Raw genomic sequence first — 27,961 nt, 5'->3', positions numbered from 1 at the left:
CCCTCCTGTCTCTGTCTCTTATTGGTCAATGGAACATTAGAGTGCATTCTAAAGAGTGACCAGTTTGTGCCGCCAGGCATGAGCTCAATTTTACCCAGAAAAGCTGGAATGAGAAAGAGCACAAGTCAAAGTGCTTCTCTCTGTCCTACATCACAGCTCTGTATCTCTGTAGTTTAGGACTGCCTGACATCACAGCTCTGTATCTCTGTAGTTTAGGACTGCCTGACATCACAGCTCTGTATCTCTGTAGTTTAGGACTGCTCTACATCACAGCTCTGTATCTCTGTAGTTTAGGACTGCCTGACATCACAGCTCTGTATCTCTGTAGTTTAGGACTGTCCTACATCACAGCTCTGTATCTCTGTAGTTTAGGACTGTCCTACATCACAGCTCTGTATCTCTGTAGTTTAGGACTGCCTGACATCACAGCTCTGTATCTCTGTAGTTTAGGACTGCTCTACATCACAGCTCTGTATCTCTGTAGTTTAGGACTGCCTGACATCACAGCTCTGTATCTCTGTAGTTTAGGACTGTCCTACATCACAGCTCTGTATCTCTGTAGTTTAGGACTGACCTACATCACAGCTCTGTATCTCTGTAGTTTAGGACTGCCTGACACCACAGCTCTGTATCTCTGTAGTTTAGGACTGCCTGACATCACAGCTCTGTATCTCTGTAGTTTAGGACTGCCTGACATCACAGCTCTGTATTTCTGTAGTTTAGGACTGCCTGACATCACAGCTCTGTATCTCTGTAGTTTAGGACAGCCTGACATCACAGCTCTGTATCTCTGTAGTTTAGGACTGCCTGACATCACAGCTCTGTATCTCTGTAGTTTAGGACTGCTCTACATCACAGCTCTGTATCTCTGTAGTTTAGGACTGCCTGACATCACAGCTCTGTATCTCTGTAGTTTAGGACTGCCTGACATCACAGCTCTGTATCTCTGTAGTTTAGGACTGCCTGACATCACAGCTCTGTATCTCTGTATTTTAGGACTGCCTGACATCACAGCTCTGTATCTCTGTAGTTTAGGACTGCCTGACATCACAGCTCTGTATCTCTGTAGTTTAGGACTGCTCTACATCACAGCTCTGTATCTCTGTAGTTTAGGACTGCTCTACATCACCGCTCTGTATCTCTGTAGTTTAGGACTGTCCTACATCACAGCTCTGTATATCTGTAGTTTAGAACTGTCCTACATCACAGCTCTGTATCTCTGTAGTTTAGGACTGTCCTACATCACAGCTCTGTATATCTGTAGTTTAGAACTGTCCTACATCACAGCTCTGTATCTCTGTAGTTTAGGACTGCTCTACATCACCGCTCTGTATCTCTGTAGTTTAGGACTGTCCTACATCACAGCTCTGTATCTCTGTAGTTTAGGACTGTCCTACATCACAGCTCTGTACCTCTGTAGTTTAGAACTGCTCTACATCACAGCTCTGTATCTCTGTAGTTTAGGACTGCTCTACATCACAGCTCTGTATATCTGTAGTTTAGGATTGTCCTACATCACAGCTCTGTATCTCTGTAGTTTAGGACTGCTCTACATCCCAGCTCTGTATCTCTGTAGTTTAGGACTGCTCTATATCACAGCTCTGTATCTCTGTAGTTTAGGACTGCTCTACATCACAGCTCTGTATCTCTGTAGTTTAGGACTGCCTGACATCACAGCTCTGTATCGCTGTAGTTTAGAACTGCTCTACATCACAGCTCTGTATCTCTGTATCTTTGGACTGTCCTACATCACAGCTCTGTATCTCTGTAGTTTAGGACTGTCCTATATCACAGCTCTGTATCTCTGTAGTTTAGGACTGCCTGACATCACAGCTCTGTATCTCTGTAGTTTAGGACTGCCTGACATCACAGCTCTGTATCTCTGTAGTTTAGGACTGCCTGACATCACAGCTCTGTATCTCTGTATCTCTGTAGTTTAGGACTGCCTGACATCACAGCTCTGTATCTCTGTAGTTTAGGACTGCCTGACATCACAGCTCTGTATCTCTGTATCTCTGTAGTTTAGGACTGCCTGACATCACAGCTCTGTATCTCTGTAGTTTAGGGATGCTCTACATCACAGCTCTGTATCTCTGTAGTTTAGGACTGTCCTACATCACAGCTCTGTATCTCTGTAGTTTAGGACTGCCTGATATCACAGCTCTGTATCTCTGTAGTTTAGGACTGCCTGATATCACAGCTCTGTATCTCTGTAGTTTAGGACTGTCCTACATCACAGCTCTGGAGCTCTGTAGTTTAGGACTGTCCTACATCACAGCTCTGTAGTTTAGGAAATGTCACATCAATCCCATCAAGTAATGGGCTGCGTCACAAACGGTGACCTATTCTCTTTATAGTGCACTGCTTTTGACCAGAGCCCTATAGGAATAGGGTGCCATTGGGGATGCAACCAAGTAAATGGTTGAAGCTAGTCACCTGATCTACTCTGAAATTATTTTGGTCTCATGGCATTTCTTGTTCCTCTGGAGACAAAGAAGTGCACCCACACAATGGGTAGCCAAGCTTTTCATTTAACCCTCTGCGTGGTTTTAAATGGAAATCTATTCTTTGTATAACTACACATCTCTCCCTGTGTTGAAAGGTTGGCAGTAAAGTGCTGCTAGAAATTACCATGATTTTGTATCACACCGCAATAGTCAGTAGAAGCTATTATTCCCGACTGGACCATTCTGACATTTAGGTTTTTGGATTTCCCAGTGTTATTGTGTGATCCCTGAATTTCGTCAGCAAGACTGAGCACTCAAGTCTAATATCCGACAAGACATCAGGACCCTTATTCATGAGGTGTCTCAGAGTAAGAGTGCTGATATAGACTCTTATTAATTTAATAATAAATAAGATTATATGGATGGGGGAGTGGATCCTAGATCAGCCCTCCTATGCTGAGACACTTTATGAATACGGGCCAGGCTCATGTCATTCAGATGAGGAGAGGGAGGAGTTCTGACTTACTGTCCGCCGAAGTCCACGTAGAACCACCTCTGCAGGAGTTCATAGGTCACCAGGGTGACCCCAAACTGAGGTGAGGACCGGAACACTCGGGCTACAGTGAAAAACCACAACTCTCAATAACACTATTTCACTATTACACTACTGTGCCATTTATATCACATCATCATCATCAGATATTAAAACAAATGGGGTGATACCTCCTGCTCCTTTCCAGAAGGCCCGTGGTCCCTCCTCCTTCAGAATCTTCCAGAAACAGTCAACGAGGCCACTATACGTGGTCTGGCCAGCACGGGCCGCCACTTGTAGCCTGGTCTTGATAACATCGGCTGGGGTCACCAGGGAGGCCGCGGGCATACCTAAGGAGAGAACACCTCACTCAGCACTTGTTAGCACTGTAGTGGTTCTGTGTTACTGTGTTAGTACCTGCATCAGTGTTAGTACTGTCTGTGAATGTAGTGGTTCTGTTATCCTGCTACAGTCTCCATATTGTCTGTGAATGTAGTTGTTGTGTTATCCTGCATCAGTCTCTGTATTGTCTGTGAATGTAGTTGTTCTGTTATCCTGCATCAGTCTCTGTATTGTCTCTGAATGTAGTGGTTCTGTTATCCTGCATCAGTGTTAGTACTGTCTGTGAATGTAGTGGTTCTGTTATCCTGCATCAGTGTTAGTACTGTCTGTGAATGTAGTGGTTCTGTTATCCTGCATCAGTGTTAGTACTGTCTGTGAATGTAGTGGTTCTGTTATCCTGCATCAGTGTTAGTACTGTCTGTGAATGTAGTGGTTCTGTTATCCTGTATCAGTGTTAGTACTGTCTGTGAATGTTGTGGTTCTGTTATCCTGCTACAGTCTCCATATTGTCTGTGAATGTAGTTGTTCTGTTATCCTGCATCAGTCTCTGTATTGTCTGTGAATGTAGTTGTTCTGTTATCCTGCATCAGTCTCTGTATTGTCTGTGAATGTAGTGGTTCTGTTATCCTGCATCAGTGTGAGTACTGTCTGTGAATGTAGTTGTTCTGTTATCCTGCATCAGTGTTAGTACTGTCTGTGAATGTAGTTGTTATGTTATCCTGCATCAGTGTTAGTACTGTCTGTGAATGTAGTGGTTCTGTTATCCTGCATCAGTGTGAGTACTGTCTGTGAATGTAGTTGTTCTGTTATCCTGCATCAGTGTTAGTATTGTCTGTGAATGTAGTTGTTCTGTTATCCTGCATCAGTGTTAGTACTGTCTGTGAATGTAGTGGTTCTGTTATCCTGCATCAGTGTTAGTACTGTCTGTGAATGTAGTGGTTCTGTTATCCTGCATCAGTGTTAGTACTGTCTGTGAATGTAGTGGTTCTGTTATCCTGCATCAGTCTCTGTATTGTCTGTGAATGTAGTTGTTCTGTTATCCTGCATCAGTGTTAGTACTGTCTGTGAATGTAGTGGTTCTGTTATCCTGCATCAGTGTGAGTACTGTCTGTGAATGTAGTTGTTCTGTTATCCTGCATCAGTCTCCGTATTGTCTGTGAATGTAGTTGTTCTGTTATCCTGCATCAGTCTCCTTATTGTCTCTGAATGTAGTGGTTCTGGTATCCTGCATCAGTGTTAGTACTGTCTGTGAATGTAGTGGTTCTGTTATCCTGCATCAGTGTTAGTACTGTCTGTGAATGTAGTGGTTCTGTTATCCTGCATCAGTGTTAGTACTGTCTGTGAATGTAGTGGTTCTGTTATCCTGCATCAGTGTTAGTACTGTCTGTGAATGTAGTTGTTCTGTTATCCTGCATCAGTCTTAGTACTGTCTGTGAATGTTGTGGTTCTGTTATCCTGCATCAGTGTTAGTACTGTCTGTGAATGTAGTGGTTCTGTTATCCTGCATCAGTGTTAGTATTGTCTGTGAATGTAGTGGTTCTGTTATCCTGCATCAGTCTTAGTACTGTCTGTGAATGTTGTGGTTATGTTATCCTGCATCAGTGTTAGTACTGTCTGTGAATGTTGTGGTTATGTTATCCTGCATCAGTCTTAGTACTGTCTGTGAATGTAGTTGTTCTGTTTTCCTGCATCAGTGTTAGTACTGTCTGTGAATGTTGTGGTTATGTTATCCTGCATCAGTCTTAGTACTGTCTGTGAATGTTGTGGTTCTGTTATCCTGCTACAGTCTCCATATTGTCTGTGAATGTAGTTGTTATGTTATCCTGCATCAGTCTCCGTATTGTCTCTGAATGTAGTGGTTCTGTTATCCTGCATCAGTCTCCGTATTGTCTGTGAATGTAGTTGTTCTGTTATCCTGCATCAGTCTCCGTATTGTCTGTGAATGTAGTTGTTCTGTTATCCTGCATCAGTCTCCTTATTGTCTCTGAATGTAGTGGTTCTGTTATCCTGCATCAGTGTTAGTACTGTCTGTGAATGTTGTTGTTCTGTTATCCTGCATCAGTGTTAGTACTGTCTGTGAATGTAGTGGTTCTGTTATCCTGCATCAGTGTTAGTACTGTCTGTGAATGTAGTTGTTCTGTTATCCTGCATCAGTCTTAATACTGTCTGTGAATGTTGTGGTTATGTTATCCTGCATCAGTGTTAGTACTGTCTGTGAATGTTGTGGTTATGTTATCCTGCATCAGTCTTAGTACTGTCTGTGAATGTTGTGGTTATGTTATCCTGCATCACTATTTCTACTCAATCTGAATGTATATGTTTCTACTGTTGGGTTATACAAAGGTCATACTTGAACCCGTTATACAAAGGTCATACTTGAACCCGTTATACAAAGGTCATACTTGAACCCGTTATACAAAGGTCATACTTGAACCCGTTATACAAAGGTCATACTTGAACCCGTTATACAAAGGTCATACTTGAACCCGTTATACAAAGGTCATACTTTAACCCGTTGCACTGTGTACTCCATGTACACTACTGTTCAAAAGTTTGGGGTCACTTAGAAATGTTCTTATTTTTGAAAGAAAAGGTAATTTTTTGTCCATTAAACATCAAATTGATCCAAAATACAGTGTAGACATTATTAATGTTGTAAATGACTGTTGTAGCTGGAAACGGCAGATTTTGTTATGGAATATCTTCATAGGTGTACAAAGGCCCATTACAGGAACCATCACTACTGTGTTCCAATGGTACTTTGTGTTAGTTAATCCAAGTTTATCAATTTAAAACGCTAATTGATCATTAGACAACCCTTTTGCAATTATGTTAGCACAGCTGAAAAATGTTGCAAAGAAAAAGCCATATCTCAGACTGGCCAATAAAAAGAAAAGATTAAGATGAGCACAAGAACACAGACACTGGACAGAGGAACTCTTTTTTATTTTACTAGGCAAGTCAGTTAAGAACAAATTCTTATTTTCAATGACAGCCGAGGAACAGTGGGTTAACTGCCTGTTCAAGGGCAGAACAACAGATTTTGTACCTTGTCAGCTCGGGGATTTGAACTTGCAACCTTTCGGTTACTAGTCCAATGCTCTAACCACTAGGCTAACTCTGCCTAGAAGGCCAGCATCGCAGAGTCGCCTCCTCACTGTTGACGTGGAGACTGGTGTTTTCCGGGTACTATTTAATGAAGTTGCCAGTTGAGGACTTGTGAGGTATCTGTTTCTCAAACTAGACACTCTAATGTACTTGTCCTCTTGCTCAGTTGTTCACTGAGGCCTCCCTCTCCTCTTTCTATTCTGGTTAGAGCCAGTTTGCGCTGTTCTGCGAAGGGAGTAGTACACAGTGTCGTACAAGAGCTTCAGTTTCTTGGCAATTTCTCACATGGAATAGCCTTCATTTCTCAGAACAAGAATAGACTGACGAGTTCCAGAAGAAAGTCCTTTGTTTCTGGACATTTTGAGCCTGTAATTGAACCTACAAATGCTGATGCTTCAGATACTCAACTGATCTGAAGAAGGCCAGTTTTATTGCCTCTTTAATAAGCACAACTTTTTACAGCTGCGCTAACATAATAGCAAAAGGGTTTTCAAATGATCAATTAGCCTTTTATGATAAAAATGCTAAACTTGGATTAGCTAACACAACGTGCCATTGGAACACAGGAATGATGGTTGCTGATAATGGGTCTCTGTATGCCTATGTAGATATTCCATTAAAAATCAGCCGTTTCCAGCTACAATAGTCATTTACAACATTAACAATGTCTACACTGTATTTCTGATCAATTTGATGTTATTGTAATGGACAAAAAATATGCTTTTCTTTCGAAAACAAGGACATTTCTAAGTGACCCCAAACTTTTGAAGGGTAGTGTACATCATGTGTATGACCAATAAACAAACTGGAACTCTCAATGACATTTTTATCTCACTCCTCTTGTCTACGTTTGTACGTATTTCAAAACATCATCATATCCTACTTTCATTTGAGCCTTTGGTCATCTGAATGAGGACCAGTCATATGTAAAACTACTCTCTTGATCCTTCCCACAGAAAGTTGTGTACGATCAGAAAAATACATTAGAAAACTCCATTGCCTCTGCTATGTAATGTTCATGGTTTTCTCCTGCAATGGGCAGACAATACGAGGTAATGAGATGGACACACAAAAGCGTCCCACGTGCCAGTGACTGGTGACTGGGGGCCCCATGCGGGCAGCCCTCTCCAGCCTCTTCAACCATGAATGGCATCAATCATCAATGGCTGCTTTTGACCGCCACGCACAGTCATTACCATCACCGGCCTCTTCACCAGCTAGTCACACAGGCTACACGTCTTCAAACTAAACGAGCCATTCAATTCAACCACTGATCAACTCGCTCACTGCAAATGTGACAGAACTGGAAAGACCACCTGCACTGATATCCTTCACATGAGAGGGTGGGAGATGAGAGGACAGGAGAGGAGAGGAGAGGAGGGGGGAGGAGAGGAGGGGGGAGGGGAGAGAAGAGGAGGGGAGAGCAGAGGAGGGGAGAGGAAGGAGAGGAGGGTAGTGAAGGGGGAGGAGGGGAGGGGAGAGGAGAGGAGGGGGAGGAGAGGAGGGGAGAGGTGAGGAGAGGAGGGGGAGGAGAGGAGAGGAGGGGGAGGGGAGAGAAGAGGAGGGGAGAGCAGAGGAGGGGAGAGGAAGGAGAGGAGGGTAGTGAAGGGGGGAGGAGGGGAGAGGAGAGGAGGGGGGGAGAGGAGGGGAGAGGAAGGGAGAGGAGGGGAGAGGAGGGGGGGAGAAGAGAGGAGGGGAGAGGGGAGGACAGGAGGGGAGAGGAGTGGAGAGGAAGGGGGAGGAGAGGAGTGTAGTGAAGGGGAGAGGAGTGTAGAAGAAAGGGGAGGAGGGGAGGGTAGTGAAGGGGGGGATGAGTGTATAAGAAAGGGGAGGAGGGGAGGGAAAGAGAGAAGGGAGGAGGGAGAGGAGAACTCAACTGGTTTCACAGCACATTCAAAGTGCTAAGGAGACTCAGAGAAGCACCTCAAAACACAGGAACACAGTCTTAAATCTCCCTCTCAAAGCTACCTCAGAAAGTCTATTCCTCTACAGCCAGAGAGAGAGCAGGAGGAGGAACTGGGAGATGACCAGCTCCGCAGTGTGTTCTGGGATCAGGGGGTCTATATAATGCAGCCCAAACTGAGTGTGTAGTTACATTTCCTGAGCCGACAAAAAAAGCGTTAATTGCTAAAAAAGCTTAATCCGTTGGTAAATATAGAAAGGATTGATAAATACTATGAGCAAATGAAAAATCATAAACTGCATTTCAGGTTTCTAAACTAGCTCCCGGACCCGTTCGAGGTAATTGCCAAAATAAAAGGAAGGGGGAGATTGGGAGTAGGAATGTCTTTTTAGATTTATATGACTTTTCCATGTACTCACTCAGCGCTGAAGAGCAGAACTACAGCACTGACCGACATATCCCTCACGATTCAAAATAAATATTAACCCTTTTCTTTTGACGTTCCAAACCACCCTGGCTTGGCTTCTGCACTCGCCTTCTTATACGCTGTTTTCTTTAAGATAAACCCACTCAAATAAAAATATTCAACCTACAGACTCGCTCCAGATCATAGTTATAAGCAGGAAGAGGAGACAGAGACCTGGAAGACTGTGGATCAAAACTGTCTTTCCTCCGGGTTGCCAATATTGTGACATCTGTTGATGGGTTGATGTGTTAGGGTTAGGGTTACACAGCTCCTCATCCTCCCTCAGCGCCTTTACTCTTAACACGCCTAACACACAGGCTGCCTCTCAACAGGCACCCTATTCCCTATATAGTGCACTACTTTTGACCAAAATGCCAAAAGTACTACTGGCCATGGTCAAAAGTAGGGCACTATATAGGGAACAGGGTGGCAGTTGGGACAGAGCTCAGGCTGCCAGTTCCTATATGTTAGCACAGGATAGTCTCCCATCCTATCGAAACTCTGTTGGCAGGCAGGCGGTTGGTCTCTCTGGGCTCTGTCTGTTCACTCAGCGCTTAGCTCCAAACCCCAACCTCCAGCCAATCGCTGAGCACTCTAATTAGGGACGACCACGATGGAGCCTGCGGTCGCCGGTGGCTACTGGGGTCTTAGGCCTGGAGCCGGGAGGCTGGGGGGGATAGAGGAATGGGAATGGAGGGATGGAAGGAGGGAGGGAGGGATAGAGGAATGGGAATGGAGGGATGGAAGGAGGGAGGGAGGGATAGAGGAATGGGAATGGAGGGATGGAAGGAGGGAGGGAGGGATAGAGGATTGGGAATGGAGGGATGGAAGGAGGGAGGGAGGGATAGAGGATTGGGAATGGAGGGATGGAAGGAGGGAGGGAGGGATAGAGGAATGGGAATGGAGGGATGGAAGGAGGGAGGGAGGGATAGAGGAATGGGAATGGAGGGAGGGAAGGAGGGAGGGAGGGATAGAGGAATGGGAATGGAGGGATGGAAGGAGGGAGGGAGGGATAGAGGAATGGGAATGGAGGGATGGAAGGAGGGAGGGAGGGAGGGATAGAGGATTGGGAATGGAGGGATGGAAGGAGGGAGGGAGGGATAGAGGAATGGGAATGGAGGGATGGAAGGAGGGAGGGAGGGATAGAGGAATGGGAATGGAGGGATGGAAGGAGGGAGGGAGGGATAGAGGAATGGGAATGGAGGGATGGAAGGAGGGAGGGAGGGATAGAGGATTGGGAATGGAGGGATGGAAGGAGGGAGGGAGGGATAGAGGAATGGGAATGGAGGGATGGAAGGAGGGAGGGAGGGATAGAGGAATGGGAATGGAGGGATGGAAGGAGGGAGGGAGGGATAGAGGAATGGGAATGGAGGGATGGAAGGAGGGAGGGAGGGATAGAGGAATGGGAATGGAGGGATGGAAGGAGGGAGGGAGGGATAGAGGATTGGGAATGGAGGGATGGAAGGAGGGAGGGAGGGATAGAGGAATGGGAATGGAGGGATGGAAGGAGGGAGGGAGGGATAGAGGAATGGGAATGGAGGGATGGAAGGAGGGAGGGAGGGATAGAGGAATGGGAATGGAGGGATGGAAGGAGGGAGGGAGGGATAGAGGAATGGGGAATGGAGGGATGGATAGAGGGTGGGATAGAGGAATGGAGAATGGAGGGATGGATGGAGGGTGGGATAGAGGAATGGAGAATGGAGGGATGGATGGAGGGTGGGATAGAGGAATGGAGAATGGAGGGATGGATGGAGGGTGGGATAGAGGAATGGAGAATGGAGGGATGGAAGGAGGGAGGGAGGGAGGGATAGAGGAATGGGAATGGAAGGAGGGAAGGAGGGAGGGAGGGATAGAGGAATGGGAATGGAGGGATGGAAGGAGGGAGGGAGGGATAGAGGAATGGGGAATGGAGAATGGAGGGATGGATAGAGGGTGGGATAGAGGAATGGAGAATGGAGGGATGGATGGAGGGTGGGATAGAGGAATGGAGAATGGAGGGATGGATGGAGGGTGGGATAGAGGAATGGAGAATGGAGGGATGGATGGAGGGTGGGATAGAGGAATGGAGAATGGAGGGATGGAAGGAGGGAGGGAGGGAGGGATAGAGGAATGGGAATGGAAGGAGGGAAGGAGGGAGGGAGGGATAGAGGAATGGGAATGGAGGGATGGAAGGAGGGAGGGAGGGATAGAGGAATGGGGAATGGAGAATGCAGGGATGGATAGAGGGTGGGATAGAGGAATGGAGAATGGAGGGATGGATGGAGGGTGGTATAGAGGAATGGAGAATGGAGGGATGGGTGGAGGGTGGGATAGAGGAATGGAGAATGGAGGGATGGATGGAGGGTGGGATAGAGGAATGGAGAATGGAGGGATGGATGGAGGGTGGGATAGAGGAATGGAGAATGCAGGGATGGATGGAGGGTGGGATAGAGGAATGGAGAATGGAGGGATGGATGGAGGGTGGGATAGAGGAATGGAGAATGGAGGGATGGATGGAGGGTAGGATAGAGGAATGGAGAATGGAGGGATGGATGGAGGGTGGGATAGAGGAATGGAGAATGGAGGGATGGATGGAAGGTGGGATAGAGGAATGGAGAATGGAGGGTGGGATAGAGGAATGGAGAATGGAGGGATGGATGGAGGAAAGAAAGGGGTGGAGACTGGGGAATGGAGGAAAGGAGGGGTGGGGAGGGGCAAGGATAGAGGGATAGAGGCTAGGAGGGAAGGAGGTTAGAGGTATGGAGCTGGGGTCTTGGGTCTGAGGCCGGGTTCCATGTGGTGGCTCACCACCCACCAGGAATGCCCACGCTTGGTTTTCTGCTTCCTCAAGAATGGTTCCTTATTAAGCTTGTGCTAGTGACAACATTTTAACAGTATTGTATTTTTATCTGAATCATCATCTTCTGATCATCAATGACCAATATGGTTGGATGTGTGTATAATGTATACAGTTTCTTTATCATATAGGCTGAGAGAGAGCGAGATGGACAGAGACAGAGAGAGAGAAAGAGAGGGAGAGAGAGAGAGAGAGAGAGAGAGAAAGAGAAAGGGAGAGAGAAAGGGAGAGACTGAGAGAGACAGAAAATAAACCAGAGAGAGAAAAAATAACTTAGAAAAAAGGGTTCCAAAAGGTAGAACTGTTTCTACCTGGAACTAAAAGACTTCTACCTGCAACTAAAAAGTGTTCTATGAGGACAACCAAAGAACACTTTAAGGTTCTTAGAGTGTAAGAACGAGGTTCTGAGCCACAGTGTTGCATGGTATCTTACCTGCTATGGCCCCTGAAAACAGCAGCTTGCCCGGTCCGATCCTCCCATCCTCATCACTCATGTAGGTCTTGACGTGAGCATAGCAGGGGAAGTAGATGGCTGAGAAGGGGATGTCTCGCAGGAAACAGGCTTTGGCTCCCTGTGGATGGTGTAGCGAGAAAGAAGAGACCAATAGGTGAGGAAAGAGGGGAGGGGTTGAGAGATGGGGAGGACAGAGAAACAAGAAGGGAGGGAGGGAGGGAGGGAGGGAGGGAGGGAGGGAGGGAGGGAGGGAGGGAGGGAGGGAGGGAGGGAGGGAGGGAGGGAGGGAGGGAGGGAGGGAGGGAGGGAGAGGGATATGGATAGAGAGAGGGAGAACGAGGGATAAAGAGAGAGGGAGGGAGAGGGATAGAGAGAGAGGGAGGGAGGGAGAGGGATAGGAAGAGAGATAGAGAGAGAATAGGGAGAGAGAGAGGGAGAGAGTGGAGAGTGAAAGACGAGAGATCAGGGAAAGAGGAGGAAGATTGCCTCTGTACATCACCGTAAAGAAAGCCATATCTTTAACCAGATTACGTTTCATCTTATTCCCCTCCTTGGCTGCCATCCAGGTGAGGTTGGGGAAGGGGAAGAGAAAACGACGGCCCTCCCTTCAACAGAGCAGTTAAAAGCCAAGGTTGAATCCCAAATGGCACCCTATTGGCACTATACAGGGAATTGGCTGCCATTTGGGACCAGGAAAAGTTATCCTATAAAAACAGGCTTAATTTAACTGCTGGGGTTAATCCTACCACTCATCCACAGCGTACACAGATACCTTACTGTATGGTATCTCATCTTTCCTCAAGTGCTTTGCTTCTTTCTCCCCTCCCTGTCCTGTCCTGCCTGCCTGCCATCCCCTACCCTGCCTGCCCTGTCCTGCCTGCCATCCCCTGCCCTGCCCTGTCCTGTCCTGTCCTGCCTGCCATCCCCTACCCTGCCTGCCCTGTCCTGCCTGCCATCCCCTGCCCTGTCCTGTCCTGCCTGCCATCCCCTACCCTGCCTGCCCTGTCCTGCATGCCATCCCCTGCCCTGTCCTATCCTGCCTGCCATCCCCTGCCTGCCCTGTCCTGACTGCCATCCCCTGCCTGCCCTGTCTACCATCCCCTACCCTGTCCTGCCTGCCATGCCCTACCCTGCCTGCCCTGTCCTGCCTGCCATCCCCTAACATGCCTGCCATCCCCTACCCTGCCTGCCCTGTCCTGCCTGCCCTGTCCAGCCTGCCCTTCCCTGCCTGCCCTGTCCTACCCTACCCTACCCTGCCCTGCCCTGCCCTGGACTGCCCTGCCCTCCCCTCCCCGTCAGGGCTGCCATGCCAGAATGCGCGCCAAAAAGTTGCCAATAGTATCGCCGAGGCCCTGGTTCACAAAATACACACAGACAGTACGGTAGTACAGGCCTAGTACTGTTTAAATACATGGAGGTGAGACTGACCTGTTTAAATACATGGAGGTGAGACTGACCTGTTTAAATACATGGAGGTGAGACTGACCTGTTTAAATACATGGAGGTGAGACTGACCTGTTTAAATACATGGAGGTGAGACTGACCTGTTTAAATACATGGAGGTGAGACTGACCTGTTTAAATACATGGAGGTGAGACTGACCTGTTTAAATACATGAGGGTGAGACTGACCTGTTTAAATACATGGAGGTGAGACTGACCTGTTTAAATACATGGAGGTGAGACTGACCTGTTTAAATACATGGAGGTGAGACTGACCTGTTTATATACATGGAGGTGAGACTGACCTGTTTAAATACATGGAGGTGAGACTGACCTGTTTATATACATGGAGGTGAGACTGACTTGTTTAAATACATGGAGGTGAGACTGACATGTTTATATACATGGAGGTGAGACTGACTTGTTTAAATACATGGAGGTGAGACTGACCTGTTTAAATACATGGAGGTGAGACTGACATGTTTATATACATGGAGGTGAGACTGACTTGTTTAAATACATGGAGGTGAGACTGACCTGTTTAAATACATGGAGGTGAGACTGACCTGTTTATATACATGGAGGTGAGACTGACCTGTTTAAATACATGGAGGTGAGACTGACCTGTATAAATACATGGAAGTGAGACTGACCTGTTTATATACATGGAGGTGAGACTGACCTGTTTAAATACATGGAGGTGAGACTGACCTGTTTAAATACATGGAGGTGAGACTGACCTGTTTAAATACATGAGGGTGAGACTGACCTGTTTAAATACATGGAGGTGAGACTGACTTGTTTAAATACATGGAGGTGAGACTGACCTGTTTAAATACATGGAGGTGAGACTGACCTGTTTATATACATGGAGGTGAGACTGACCTGTTTAAATACATGGAGGTGAGACTGACCTGTATAAATACATGGAAGTGAGACTGACCTGTTTAAATACATGAGGGTGAGACTGACCTGTTTAAATACATGGAGGTGAGACTGACCTGTTTAAATACATGAGGGTGAGACTGACCTGTTTAAATACATGGAGGTGAGACTGACCTGTTTAAATACATGGAGGTGAGACTGACCTGTTTAAATACATGGAGGTGAGACTGACCTGTTTAAATACATGGAGGTGAGACTGACCTGTTTAAATACATGGAGGTGAGACTGACCTGTTTAAATACATGGAGGTGAGACTGACCTGTTTAAATACATGGAGGTGAGACTGACCTGTTTAAATACATGAGGGTGAGACTGACCTGTTTAAATACATGGAGGTGAGACTGACCTGTTTAAATACATGGAGGTGAGACTGACCTGTTTATATACATGGAGGTGAGACTGACCTGTTTATATACATGGAGGTGAGACTGACCTGTTTATATACATGGAGGTGAGACTGACCTGTTTAAATACATGGAGGTGAGACTGACCTGTTTATATACATGGAGGTGAGACTGACCTGTTTAAATACATGGAGGTGAGACTGACCTGTTTATATACATGGAGGTGAGACTGACCTGTTTATATACATGGAGGTGAGACTGACCTGTTTAAATACATGGAGGTGAGACTGACCTGTTTAAATACATGGAGGTGAGACTGACCTGTTTAAATACATGGAGGTGAGACTGACCTGTTTAAATACATGGAGGTGAGACTGACCTGTTTAAATACATGGAGGTGAGACTGACCTGTTTAAATACATGGAAGTGAGACTGACCTGTTTAAATACATGGAGGTGAGACTGACCTGTTTAAATACATGGAGGTGAGACTGACCTGTTTAAATACATGGAGGTGAGACTGACCTGTTTATATACATGGAGGTGAGACTGACCTGTTTATATACATGGAGGTGAGACTGACCTGTTTAAATACATGGAGGTGAGACTGACCTGTTTAAATACATGGAGGTGAGACTGACCTGTTTATATACATGGAGGTGAGACTGACCTGTTTATATACATGGAGGTGAGACTGACCTGTTTAAATACATGGAGGTGAGACTGACCTGTTTAAATACATGGAAGTGAGACTGACCTGTTTAAATACATGGAAGTGAGACTGACCTGTTTAAATACATGGAGGTGTAGGCCAGGGGTCACAACAGGCAGCACGAGGGTCACAACTAGCCTGTAAGTGATTTTCTTTGGCCCACCAAAGTTTTTTAGTGAAGAAATTATAATAACAGGATTTTCATTTTTTGGTCAAAAAAAATCAACAGAAATTCAGCAAAAAATTAGATTAATTTAGGAATTTAAAAGGAGAGAATAAAACAAGAAATGTTGTCGTGTCTCAGTGTAATCAAAGTATGCAATTATTGTTATTTTCCAATATAATCATTTTAGGGGGTAGTTATGGTAAATTTACAAATTATTCAAATTTTTCCGGCCCCCAACCATGTGCTCTGTTAAAAATCGCCCTGAGGCGGATTGCCTACCCTCTTGTAGGCTGACATAATATGTGTGTCTCCTTCTGTTTATGGCTTTGAAAGAGGGATTGTGCATGGTGCATAAAGTATGATTGACTGTGAGTACTGTGAGTACTGGAGTACATACAAGTATGTGTTTATATGAGTGAATAGGTTTGTCTTGATAAATAGTGCAACTGCAGACACAGCAATACCATACATGTGATAGGATCATAGTTGGAGTTCTCACTGTGAACAGTGGTGGCACTAGCGCTTCAGCCAGCCAGTCAGTCAGTCAGTCAGTTCCTCCAGCAGCAGAGCGGAGGTAGGTAGCAGGGAGAGGCAGAAAGAGAGGCTGAGGGGCAGGGTAATTAGCCTGACAAAGGGTGCTCTGTGCCTGGGCACAGCCCTGAGGAGCCAACCCGTCTGGGACTCACAGGCTGGAGCCTGTCTGGGCCCTCCCGGCCCTCCTGCTTCTCTCTCAATGCACATTGTCTCAGCAGGAGGACAGGAGACACAGAGGGAGACAGGGGAGGCACCACTACCGTCATACCGGATTCAGCATTCTCATACATACGACGGAGCAGACATACTGTAGACACTCGCATACACAGACACACACACACACACAGACACACACATGCGCACACACACACAGACAAACACATACAAGTGGAGGCATCAGGTTCAGCACTCTCTCTCTCTCTCTCTCTCTCACACACACACACACACACACACACACACACACACACACACACGCACACACACACACACACACACACACACACACACACACACACACACACACACACACACACACACACACACTGATTGACAAACACAAAAAACTAACATGGGACGAACCTGGGAAGACATAGAACTGAAACTTTGCTAAGAAAAGAGAAAGGGTTAGAATCTGCAGGCTCTGGATGAAGTGACCTTGAGCTGTCATTTAAATCAAACCCAAAGAAGTTTTAACACCCACAGCTTTAATGAGAGATAAAAGACTAAATCAGAACTCTCTAAAATGCTTCATGAATCAATGACACTGGTTATCGGTGCCCTTCTAAAAACCAACCTCTCCATAATGAGAATGACCCACCGTAGTTCTAAAATAAAGCCAATAATAGCACCTGCCAGATCTGAAATCCCCGTCCAAAATGCAGAGCCCCTCTACCTACCTGAGTCAATGGTATTCAGTCCATTATTACCCTGGCCATTGTTACAAAGTTAGCTTACGTTGTTTATATCTCAATCACAGCAATGCTCCCTGCTACCTGGCCCTGGGGGGCCCTACAGTTCACAGTCCCTCATAGGCCCTCACTAGCAATCTCTACCTGATTCAGCTGCTATTGTACCTGAGGGGTTAAGTACAGCTGTGTCCTAATTGTCCCTGTCTTTGAATTCAGTTCTAGGTGTACAGAAGGATCTACCTTATAGAGGCCAAAGAAGCCCAAGTCCTTGATGACAGATATGGCGCTGACGCGGGGGCCGGTGGTGATCTCTCCAGCCACCTGCAGGCGGATCTTCACGATCTCCAGAGGGTTGGTAAAGATCACCTGAGATCCACCCGCCTGAACGACACACACACACACACACACACACACACACACACACACACACACACACACACACACACACACACACACACACACACACACACACACACACACACACACACACACACACACACACACACACACACACACACACAGTGGGGAAAGGATTTACAGTATTAGATAAGTGTTTTATTAATCTTTTTGCCAATAGTATCGCACACACAATGGGCTGTAAGTGTTCACTGTAGACAGGCTGCTAGGTCTGTCAGTGACAGATGTTCACTGTAGACAGGCTGCCAGGTCTGTCAGTGATAGATGTTCACTGTAGACAGGCTCCCAGGTCTGTCAGTGATAGATGTTCACTGTAGACAGGCTGCTAGGTCTGTCAGTGATAGATGTTCACTGTAGACAGGCTCCCAGGTCTGTCAGTGATAGATGTTCACTGTAGACAGGCTGCCAGGTCTGTCAGTGATAGATGTTCACTGTAGACAGGCTCCCAGGTCTGTCAGTGATAGATGTTCACTGTAGACAGGCTGCCAGGTCTGTCAGTGATAGATGTTCACTGTAGACAGGCTGCTAGGTCTGTCAGTGACAGATGTTCACTGTAGACAGGCTCCCAGGTCTGTCAGTGATAGATGTTCACTGTAGACAGGCTGCTAGGTCTGTCAGTGACAGATGTTCACTGTAGACAGGCTGCCAGGTCTGTCAGTGATAGATGTTCACTGTAGACAGGCTCCCAGGTCTGTCAGTGATAGATGTTCACTGTAGACAGGCTGCTAGGTCTGTCAGTGATAGATGTTCACTGTAGACAGGCTCCCAGGTCTGTCAGTGATAGATGTTCACTGTAGACCAGCTGCTAGGTCTGTCAGTGATAGATGTTCACTGTAGACAGGCTCCCAGGTCTGTCAGTGATAGATGTTCACTGTAGACAGGCTGCTAGGTCTGTCAGTGACAGATGTTCACTGTAGACAGGCTCCCAGGTCTGTCAGTGATAGATGTTCACTGTAGACAGGCTCCCAGGTCTGTCAGTGACAGATGTTCACTGTAGACAGGCTGCTAGGTCTGTCAGTGATAGATGTTCACTGTAGACAGGCTGCTAGGTCTGTCAGTGGCAGATGTTCACTGTAGACAGGCTGCTAGGTCTGTCAGTGATAGATGTTCACTGTAGACAGGCTCCCAGGTCTGTCAGTGATAGATGTTCACTGTAGACCGGCTGCTAGGTCTGTCTCTAGTCTCTAAACAGTCCTTATTCAGTTCTACCCTGCCTGAGGGGTTCTGTCTTAACAACGCTCCAACCTTGTACTTGGTGCCGGAGATCACAGGCCCAGACAGGTTCCTCTCAGAGAGCTTTCAGGCGGCCTGTTTCTTATGCTACAGCTACGGTATCTAGAGTTGTGTGTGTGGTGCAGCAGCGGCATTTAAAACTGTGTTTACAGCTAACTGCATCTCGGCACGGAGAGGGAGAGCCGGGACGTAGTTAGCCGGGAAGGTGGCAACCATCCTGGAACTCTCTCTCGGCCTCTGCCTCGCTCTCTCTGTCTCTCTCTCCCGGTCTTTCTCTCTTCCTAGTTGCCCCTGGATACTGTGGCTGCACAGAAAGCGGCACAGTGCAATTAGATAGAAATCAGTTTCCATGGAGCCCTTCCCCGCCATTAAAAAGGGCCTGTACTGTTTGTTGTTGATCTTTCTCCGCCCTCATTGCTGTGGAATATGAATGTTGAATTGTGTGTCGTCTATCTTACGGGAAAGCCATCAAATGAGTGCCCCAATCTGAATCTGCAACCCTGTGCGTTTTTTAACAGCCTCCCTAGAATTCGTAAGTAAGCATTTCCATATTTCGAGGAAGAGATCATAATCGTCTCATTGAAGGTATTAAAACTTTAAATAGAGTGGAGCAGAACTGACCCACACTTCCCTTCCAGAACTTTAAATAGAGTGGAGCAGAACTGACCCACACTTCCCTTCCAGAACTTTAAATAGAGTGGAGCAGAACCGACCCACACTTCCCTTCCAGCCCTTAATGAGGGCAGTGAATAGCAGGAGGCCGATTCTTAATTCTAACGTCTCACAGCTACAATGGTATAACTATTTCTTCCTGTGGAAAATGATGTTTCATAGTTGATTACAGCGGCCCTCTAATAGCAATGCATTTATTACAGGTCCACTGGACACGGAGATGATGAACTGGAATTAGGGCCACTTCAGCAGCCAATGATCTCACTCACATCAATTGGACACTAATTGGGGGATTTTTTAATATTAAAAGGACAGAAAACAACAAGACAGGTTAGAGAAACCACTGCACAATTAGGACTGACAGACAGAAGAACAGACACATCTGTCAGGGGGAGGTGGGAGAAAGGGAGTGATAGGGAGAGAGAGAGACAGAGAAGCTCAACCATTGAAGAACAAACACCATTGTAAATACAACCCATATTTCTGCTTATTTATTTTCCCTTTTGTACTTTAACCATTTGCACATCGTTACAACACTGTATATATACATAATACGACATTTGAAATGTCTTTATTCTTTTGGAACTTTTGTGAGTGTAATGTTTACTGTTAATTTTTATTGTTTATTTCACTTTTGTATATTATCTACCTCACTTGCTTTGACAATGTTAACATATTTTTCCCATGCCAATAAAGCCCTTGAATTAAATTGAATTGACAGAAACAGAGAGAGAGAGAAAGGGAGAAAAAGATAGATGGAGAGAGCGAGAGAGAGAATGGGAGTGAAAGGAAGAGATAGAGAGAGAGAGAGAGAGAGAGAGAGAGAGAGAGAGAGAGAGGGAGAGAGAGAGAGAGAGAGAGAGCGGGGAGAGAGAAAGGGGGAGAGGGAGACAGACAAAGAGGGCGAGAGAGTGAGAGTCACAGAGAGAGAGAGATTTGATTACAGAGTGACACAGTCGGTGGCGCTCTGATAATTTCCAGGTAATTACAAGGCAAGGTGATCCCCTTAGGAGTTTTGAGAGTCAGCACCTCAGACACGCTCCAGCACTGAGAGATGAGGGGACTAGACGGCAGAGTTGACAGCAACTCCACACACACACACACACACGTGGGCATGTATACGCACGCACACATACCAACACGCACACACACACACACACACACACACACACACACACACACACACACACACACACACACACACACACACACACACACACACACACACACACACACACACACACACACACACACACACACACACACACACACACACACACACACACACACACACACACACACCCTGGGGCTAACAGCTAACAGTTTACTTTTCAAAGGCATACAATAGCTTAGCGCAAGTTAGCAAACAGTAGCCACCCTCCATTAATAATCACTCACACTTTCATAGGTGCCAAGAGATTGCTCAAATGGGGATTACACAAGATAGCATGCATTTATGTGTGTGTGTGTGTGTGTGTGTGTGTGTGTGTGTGTGTGTGTGTGTTTATGTTCTCATGTGAGTGTTAAACGTTGTGATAAATGTTTTTAGCACTCGAAACGGAGCCGAATAACAATCCATTACAAACCTAACAACCTAACTGAATAGATTTACACTGAATAATTGCTACAGTGAAAACTAACAAAGCAACACTGTATTCCCTTTCTCTCTCCCTCTTTCTCTCTCTCAATTTCAATTTAAGGGGCTTTATTGGCATGGGAAACATATGTATACATTGCCAAAGCAAGTGAAATAGATCATCTCTCTCTCTCTCTCTCTCTCTCACTCTCTCTCTCTCTCCCTTCCTCCTGTTGCTTTCTCTGCTCTTGACATTGGCCCAGTGTGTATTTTGAGTAACCAAGACCTCAAATGAGGGCCAACGACCGCCTGATAGGCATCCAGCCAGCCAGCAGCGTCTCAGTCAACGGAGCATGCCTTTCTTACCAAATAATCATTAAGATCTGGCAACCATCACTGAGCTTAATTATATTCTGAGGCTACAATGAGGTGGATAAAAAGATGGAGAGAGGAAGGAGGAGAGAGAGGAGAAGAGAGGGACGAGGGGAAGGGAGATGACATGAGTGGGGAAAGAGGAGAAGAGAGGGGAGAGAGGAATGAGGAGAGAGAGGAGAAGAGAGGGACGAGGGGAAGGAGGAGAGAGAAGAGAAGAGAGGGACGAGGGGAAGGGAGAGGACATGAGTGGGGAAAGAGGAGAAGAGAGGAGAGAGAGGAGAAGAGAGATGAAGAGAGGAGAGAGAGGAAGGAGGAGAGAGAGGAGAAGATAGGGACGAGGGGAAGGAGGAGAGGGAGGGGCGAGGGGAAGGGAGATGACATGAGTGGGGAAAGAGGAGAAGAGAGGGGAGAGAGGAATGAGGAGAGAGAGGAGAAGATAGGGACGAGCGGAAGGAAGAGAAAGAGGAGAAGAGAGGGACGAGGGGGAGGGAGATGACATGAGTGGGGAAAGAGGAGAAGAGAGGAGAGAGAGGAGAGAGGGACGAGGGGAAGGAGGAGAGAGAGGAGAAGAGAGCGACGAGGGGAAGGGAGATGACATGAGTGGGGAAAGAGGAGAAGAGAGGGGAGAGAGGAAGGAGGAGAGAGAGGAGAAGAGAGTGACGAGGGGAAGGAGGAGAGAGAGGAGAAGAGAAGAGAGGGACGAGGGGAAGGAGGAGAAAGAGGGGCGAGGGGAAGGGAGATGACATGAGTGGGTGAAAGAGGAGAAGAGAGGGGAGAGAGGAATGAGGAGAGAGAGGAGAAGAGAGGGACGAGGGGAAGGAGGAGAGAGAGGAGAAGAGAGGGGCGAGGGGAAGGGAGATGACATGAGTGGGAAAAGAGGAGAAGAGAGGGGAGAGAGGAAGGAGGAGAGAGAGGAGAAGAGAGGAGTGAGAGGAAGGAAGGAGGAGAGCGGAGAAGAGAGGGACGAGGGGAAGGGAGATGACATGAGTGGGGAAAGAGGAGAAGAGAGGAGAGAGAGGAAGGAGGAGAGAGAGGAGAAGAGAGGGACGAGGGGAGGAAAGGAGAATATTGTGAGCAGGGAGAAAAGAGGGAAGGGGGGGGAGAGGGAAGGAAGGAAGGAAGGAAGGAAGGAAGGAAGGAAGGAAGGAAGGAAGGAAGGAAGGAAGGAAGGAAGGAAGGAAGGAAGGAAGGAAGGAAGGAAGGAAGGAAGGAAGGAAGGAAGGGCAGTCGACAGATCGGAAGTGTTGAGAGGATCATAGAAAAAAGGCGAGGAAAGGGGAAAGGGGGGTGAAGAGAAGGAGGTGAATGGAAAGAACAGAAGATAAGAGATAGGAAAGGATTAGAGGAGAGGAGAAGAGAGGAGAGAAGAGAGGAGAAGAGATGAGAAGAGGGGAGAGAAGAGAGGAGGAGAAGAGAGGAGAAGAGATGAGAGAGGAGAGAAGAGAAGAAAGGAGAAAAGATGAGAAGAGAGGAACAGAGAGGAGAGAGAGAAGAAAGGAGAGGAGAAGAGAGTAGAAGAGAAGCGAGAAGAAGAGGAGAGAAAAGACGAGGAGAAGAGAGGAGAAGAAGAGAGAAAAGAGAAGAGAAGAGGAGAGGATAAGAAAATGTCTAGATCCTCACCAGTCCTATTGAACAGTAAAAGATTTGTTAAAACGTTATTTATACCACCGCCACTCGCTCTCACTCTCTCCTCTCTCCTCTCTCCCTCCCTCCCTCCCTCCCTCCCTCCCTCCCTCCCTCCCTCCCTCCCTCCCTCCCTCCTCTCTTCAGGCTCTTTCTCTTCTGTCCTGTCAGACTACTGATCTGGGACTGTTGCCGAAGCCCAAACCAACACTTTCACAGTTTCCAAATCATATAAACAGACTTCATGTGATGTGGCTGAAGTCCACTAAACAGGGTGTGTGTGTGTGTGTGTGTGTGTGTGTGTGTGTGTGTGTGTGTGTGTGTGTGTGTGTGTGTGTGTGTGTGTGTGTGTGTGTGTGTGTGTGTGTGTGTGTGTGTGTGTGTGTGTGTGTGTGTGTGTGTGTGTGTGTGTGTGCGTGTGTGCTGGGGTGTGTGAGTGAGTGATAACAGGAGAGGACTATCCAGCACTCACACCAGAAGCAGGGACAGGATGAAAGGAACTGTCAGATCAGCTCACAGTGATAAAGAGGAAAAATCCATCCGTCCTCATTCCAGTCCACATACACTACGTCCCTCTACTCTGGCCTGAACGTACAGCATGTATAGAACAACCTTTTTTCCGACACTCAAGATTTAAAAAATTAGCTGTGCTTTTTATGTTTTATTTGCGACACACAATTTCCATCCAATCGTCTCTCATTTCAAAATCTCTCCAAATAAACCTCCTCAAAACATTCATTCATAACCTTAATTGAGTTGTAGTCGCTTGCATGCACATGGCAAGTATGTGGGTACACATAATGACTTGTGTACCCTAAATATTCTGCTTTAGTGATCAGCATCAAACAGCTCCCTGGTGAAAGGCCTCTATTCATTGGTTGGGGGGGGGGGTGCTATAGGGTCAGGTAGAACTAAAGGGATGGGGTGGGGGGTGGGGGGGGTGCTATAGGGTCAGGTAGAACTAAAGGGATGGGGTGGGGGGGTGACAGCTCACTGATCAAACACAGGGTGGGGGTAGTGGGGTCGAGGTGGGGGGGAAGTCTCTCAGGTAACAGCCCTGTCTGTCTCCGTCTGTGTGTCGTCCAGTTTAGAAACACCTGATCTCAGGTCAGTTGGTGGTGCAAGACGTGAATGTCATCCTCCAGTGGGCCTAAACCTGCAACAGGTAAAACGTGCCTGTCTAGTTAGCTTCTATGTGGATGGAGGCTGATCAGTGAGATGATACTCACACATGCACCAGCCAGGATCTCAGCAGGTACAGGGATTGATCCATCCTTCTGTCTGGTCTTCCCTCTGATAAAGTCATTGACCTGTGGCGAGAACACTAAACATTAGACACACACAGAGAGACGGTCAGACACACACACTGTGTGTATGTGTATGTATGTCTGTGCCTGCATGTGTGTGTGAGTGAGTGTGTGAGTGCGTGCGTGTGTGAGTGCACACATAAAATCTGTACTGTACATTAAACTAAAACTAGAGGTAAATGTTAAACTAGGGCCCAGTGAGGGGCTCCGTGGTGACTGGGGCCTGAAACTGGGGCCTGAAACTGGGGCCTGACTGGTCTCCATGTGGAAAAACAAGGCACTTACTGTCAGCTTTATGGCTTTCTCCGGGGCCACGCCCAGTAGCTGTGGTACCAGACCTATCATTAGGACACAACATGATTAGAAAAGAGAAGGGCCAAGGAAGTACAATACACACACACACACACATACACACACACACACACACACACACACACACACACACACACCCTCCACATTAAACACATACCCTGATGAATCCAATTCTGCCTGATCCCCAGACACTAATGAACACTATTGATGTGGTGTGGGGGCATCAGGGTAACAGACGAACAAAGTGAAAGAAACATCACCTAGTAGCTCCTTCCCAGAATAGAAAAAAAAACAGAAAACACGAACCAAAGTTTACACAGCCCTCAATTACAACGCAAAGACTTCCACCCGGATAAAAATAAACAAAATAATCTGATTTGAGTGCAATGGATGGACCCCCCTCTTTACTACTACCCCCCGTCTTCCTCCCTCCCCCCGTCCCTAAAGTAACAAACAAAGTTAATAGTGGAGGGTGTGAAGGGGAGTAGTGAACGCAGGGCCCAAAACAGGCCACACAGAGTCAGAAACAGACACAGGAGCACAAACATATGATTATCTTCATCTGGGCTGGGACTCACAAACAGAAACAGGAGTGTTAGTTGTTTTTGTGGAAGGGCTCAGGCAGAGAACCACACACAAGTCATTTTTTTATTAAATGGCGCATAGCGACTCACAGTTTACGCATAGCGACTCACAGAGACGCTTATTGTTTTCTCATGCTGCTGTGTTGTTTACGCAAGGGTTCCTGTCTAGAGACCGTGACATCATCCTAGTGTTTGCAGTGTGTGTGTGTTCCATTCTAATGCACAGCTCATTCAGTAAGGGGAACAGGAGGAGAGGGAAAATGCTCAGCTTCATTACATTAGATAAAGTTGGCTTATGACACTCTCCTCAGTGGCTAATATAACATAACCAGCATTACTACACAGTAGATCAATGTTAATGAGGGAATTGTGAATGAAATGTGTGAGTTTCAAGAGAATTTCAGAAAGTTTATTTTGGAATTTCTCTTTTAATGTTCAGTGTGTTTTCAGATTGTATAGTTCAGTGTGTTTTCAGATTGTATAGTTCAGTGTGTTTTCAGATTGTATAGTTCAGTGTGTTTTCAGATTGTATAGTTCAGTGTGTTTTCAGATTGTATAGTTCAGTGTGTTTTCAGATTGTAAAGTTCAGTGTGTTTTCAGATTGTATAGTTCAGTGTGTTTTCAGATTGTATAGATCAGTGTGTTTTCAGATTGTATAGTTCAGTGTGTTTTCAGATTGTATAGTTCAGTGTGTTTTCAGATTGTAAAGTTCAGTGTGTTTTCAGATTGTATAGTTCAGTGTGTTTTCAGATTGTATAGTTCAGTGTGTTTTCAGATTGTATAGTTCAGTGTGTTTTCAGATTGTATAGTTCAGTGTGTTTTCAGATTGTATAGTTCAGTGTGTTTTCACATTGTATAGTTCAGTGTGTTTTCAGATTGTATAGTTCAGTGTGTTTTCAGATTGTATAGTTCAGTGTGTTTTCAGATTGTATAGTTCAGTGTGTTTTCAGATTGTATAGTTCAGTGTGTTTTCAGATTGTATAGTTCAGTGTGTTTTCAGATTGTATAGTTCAGTGTGTTTTCAGATTGTATAGTTCAGTGTGTTTTCAGATTGTATAGTTCAGTGTGTTTTCAGATTGTATAGTTCAGTGTGTTTTCAGATTGTATAGTTCAGTGTGTTTTAGATTGTATAGTTCAGTGTGTTTTCAGATTGTAAAGTTCAGTGTGTTTTCAGATTGTATAGTTCAGTGTGTTTTCAGATTGTAAAGTTCAGTGTGTTTTCAGATTGTATAGTTCAGTGTGTTTTCACATTGTATAGTTCAGTGTGTTTTCAGATTGTATAGTTCAGTGTGTTTTCAGATTGTATAGTTCAGTGTGTTTTCAGATTGTATAGTTCAGTGTGTTTTCAGATTGTATAGTTCAGTGTGTTTTCAGATTGTATAGTTCAGTGTGTTTTCAGATTGTATAGTTCAGTATGTTTTCAGATTGTATAGTTCAGTGTGTTTTCAGATTGTAAAGTTCAGTGTGTTTTCAGATTGTAAAGTTCAGTGTGTTTTCAGATTGTAAAGTTCAGTGTGTTTTCAGATTGTATAGTTCAGTGTGTTTTCAGATTGTAATGTACCATATCTCCAGACTCCAGACAGCCATTCAAATTGATCTGCACCGTTGGATGTTTTTTGTCACAAGGGATGTGTTCCATATGGCCCTCTATTCATAGTGCACTACCATGGGTCCTATGGGCCCTGGTCAAAAGTGGTGCACTATAAAGAGAATAGGATGCCATTTGGAACTCACTACTGATGTCTGTACCTGTGCGGCGGAGCCACGTCTGTCTGACTGTGTCTATAATGTCAGAGACCTCTCTAAAGGCTTGGTGTCCTGTGACAGACACTAAGACTTCCCACTTCCTCGTAGAACCCTCACGGGAGAACTCGCCTGTCAATCATAATCCTGAGAATTCCGATATAGTGTGTGTTGTTTGAGAACCACCCCCCGCTCCCTGAGTGCAGGTACTTATTAAATGAATGCCAGTTGAAGTCTGGCAGGGGCAGTCACACTCTACCATTGTGACAGAGCTCTGCTGGTATGTGGCCGTGCATTGTCCTCCCAAAAACTCCCGAGACTACCTTTAATCACTTCAAAGAAGTCAGGTCAGAGGGAAGGTGAACTCAAACCCGCCCACCTCTCCCCGTCCTCTCTCCTCTCCCAAACCTGTAAACCCCATCTGTTGTTGTGATGGAGTGATATGAAGTCACAGCTAGACGCTAATCTATGGTCAGATTTGTGTTGTTCCAGGTTACAGTTAAAGTTGGGATTAGAGGAAGGTAAACTGACCCTAAATCTGTACCTCCCTCTACCCATTAGCCTGTCGCTATATACCTATATAGTGAACTACTCAGGCCAAAAGCAGAGTACTATGTAGGGAATAGGGTGCCATTTGGGACACATCTCGTCTGGTACTGACCTCTATAGAGGCCGAAGAAGCCTTCATAACGCAGCACCTTCTTGAAACAGTCCAAGCTGTTCTTGTACATGAGCTCTTCCACCAGGGAGCCTGTGGTCCTCTGGTTCTGCATCCTGGTCTTCACTAGGTCTATGGGGTACACTGCTGTGGCTCCCACAGCTGGAAAAACATATGACATAAATGATATGAAGGAAGTAGGGGAGGGGGGACGTTATAAATTCATTTTTAGCTCGTTATAAAGCCGGGCGTACACTACACGATTTTGGCCCTGAATTAGCTGTCAAAGACACATTATTGAGATCGGAGACAGATCCCCATGT

General features: G+C 46.1%; 1 protein-coding gene across 1 annotated transcript in view; it reads right to left on the bottom strand.

The window, feature by feature from the left end:
* Positions 1–27,961, bottom strand: part of LOC135549044 (electrogenic aspartate/glutamate antiporter SLC25A13, mitochondrial-like) — a 95,994-nt gene that overhangs the window by 2,984 nt on the left and 65,049 nt on the right. The window contains exons 11-17 of the mRNA XM_064979114.1: positions 27,642–27,800; positions 24,627–24,679; positions 24,264–24,344; positions 17,379–17,519; positions 12,068–12,206; positions 3,171–3,329; positions 2,974–3,064 (exon numbers count right to left, since the gene is read on the bottom strand). Of these exons, the coding sequence (XP_064835186.1) occupies positions 2,974–3,064; positions 3,171–3,329; positions 12,068–12,206; positions 17,379–17,519; positions 24,264–24,344; positions 24,627–24,679; positions 27,642–27,800 (823 nt within the window). The remainder of the gene's footprint in view (positions 1–2,973; positions 3,065–3,170; positions 3,330–12,067; positions 12,207–17,378; positions 17,520–24,263; positions 24,345–24,626; positions 24,680–27,641; positions 27,801–27,961) is intronic.

This window comes from Oncorhynchus masou, chromosome 12 (assembly GCF_036934945.1).
Source record: "Oncorhynchus masou masou isolate Uvic2021 chromosome 12, UVic_Omas_1.1, whole genome shotgun sequence".
NCBI lineage: Eukaryota > Metazoa > Chordata > Actinopteri > Salmoniformes > Salmonidae > Oncorhynchus > Oncorhynchus masou.
Note: the sequence above shows the minus strand (reverse complement) of the source record. Positions and strands in the feature narration are given on the sequence as shown.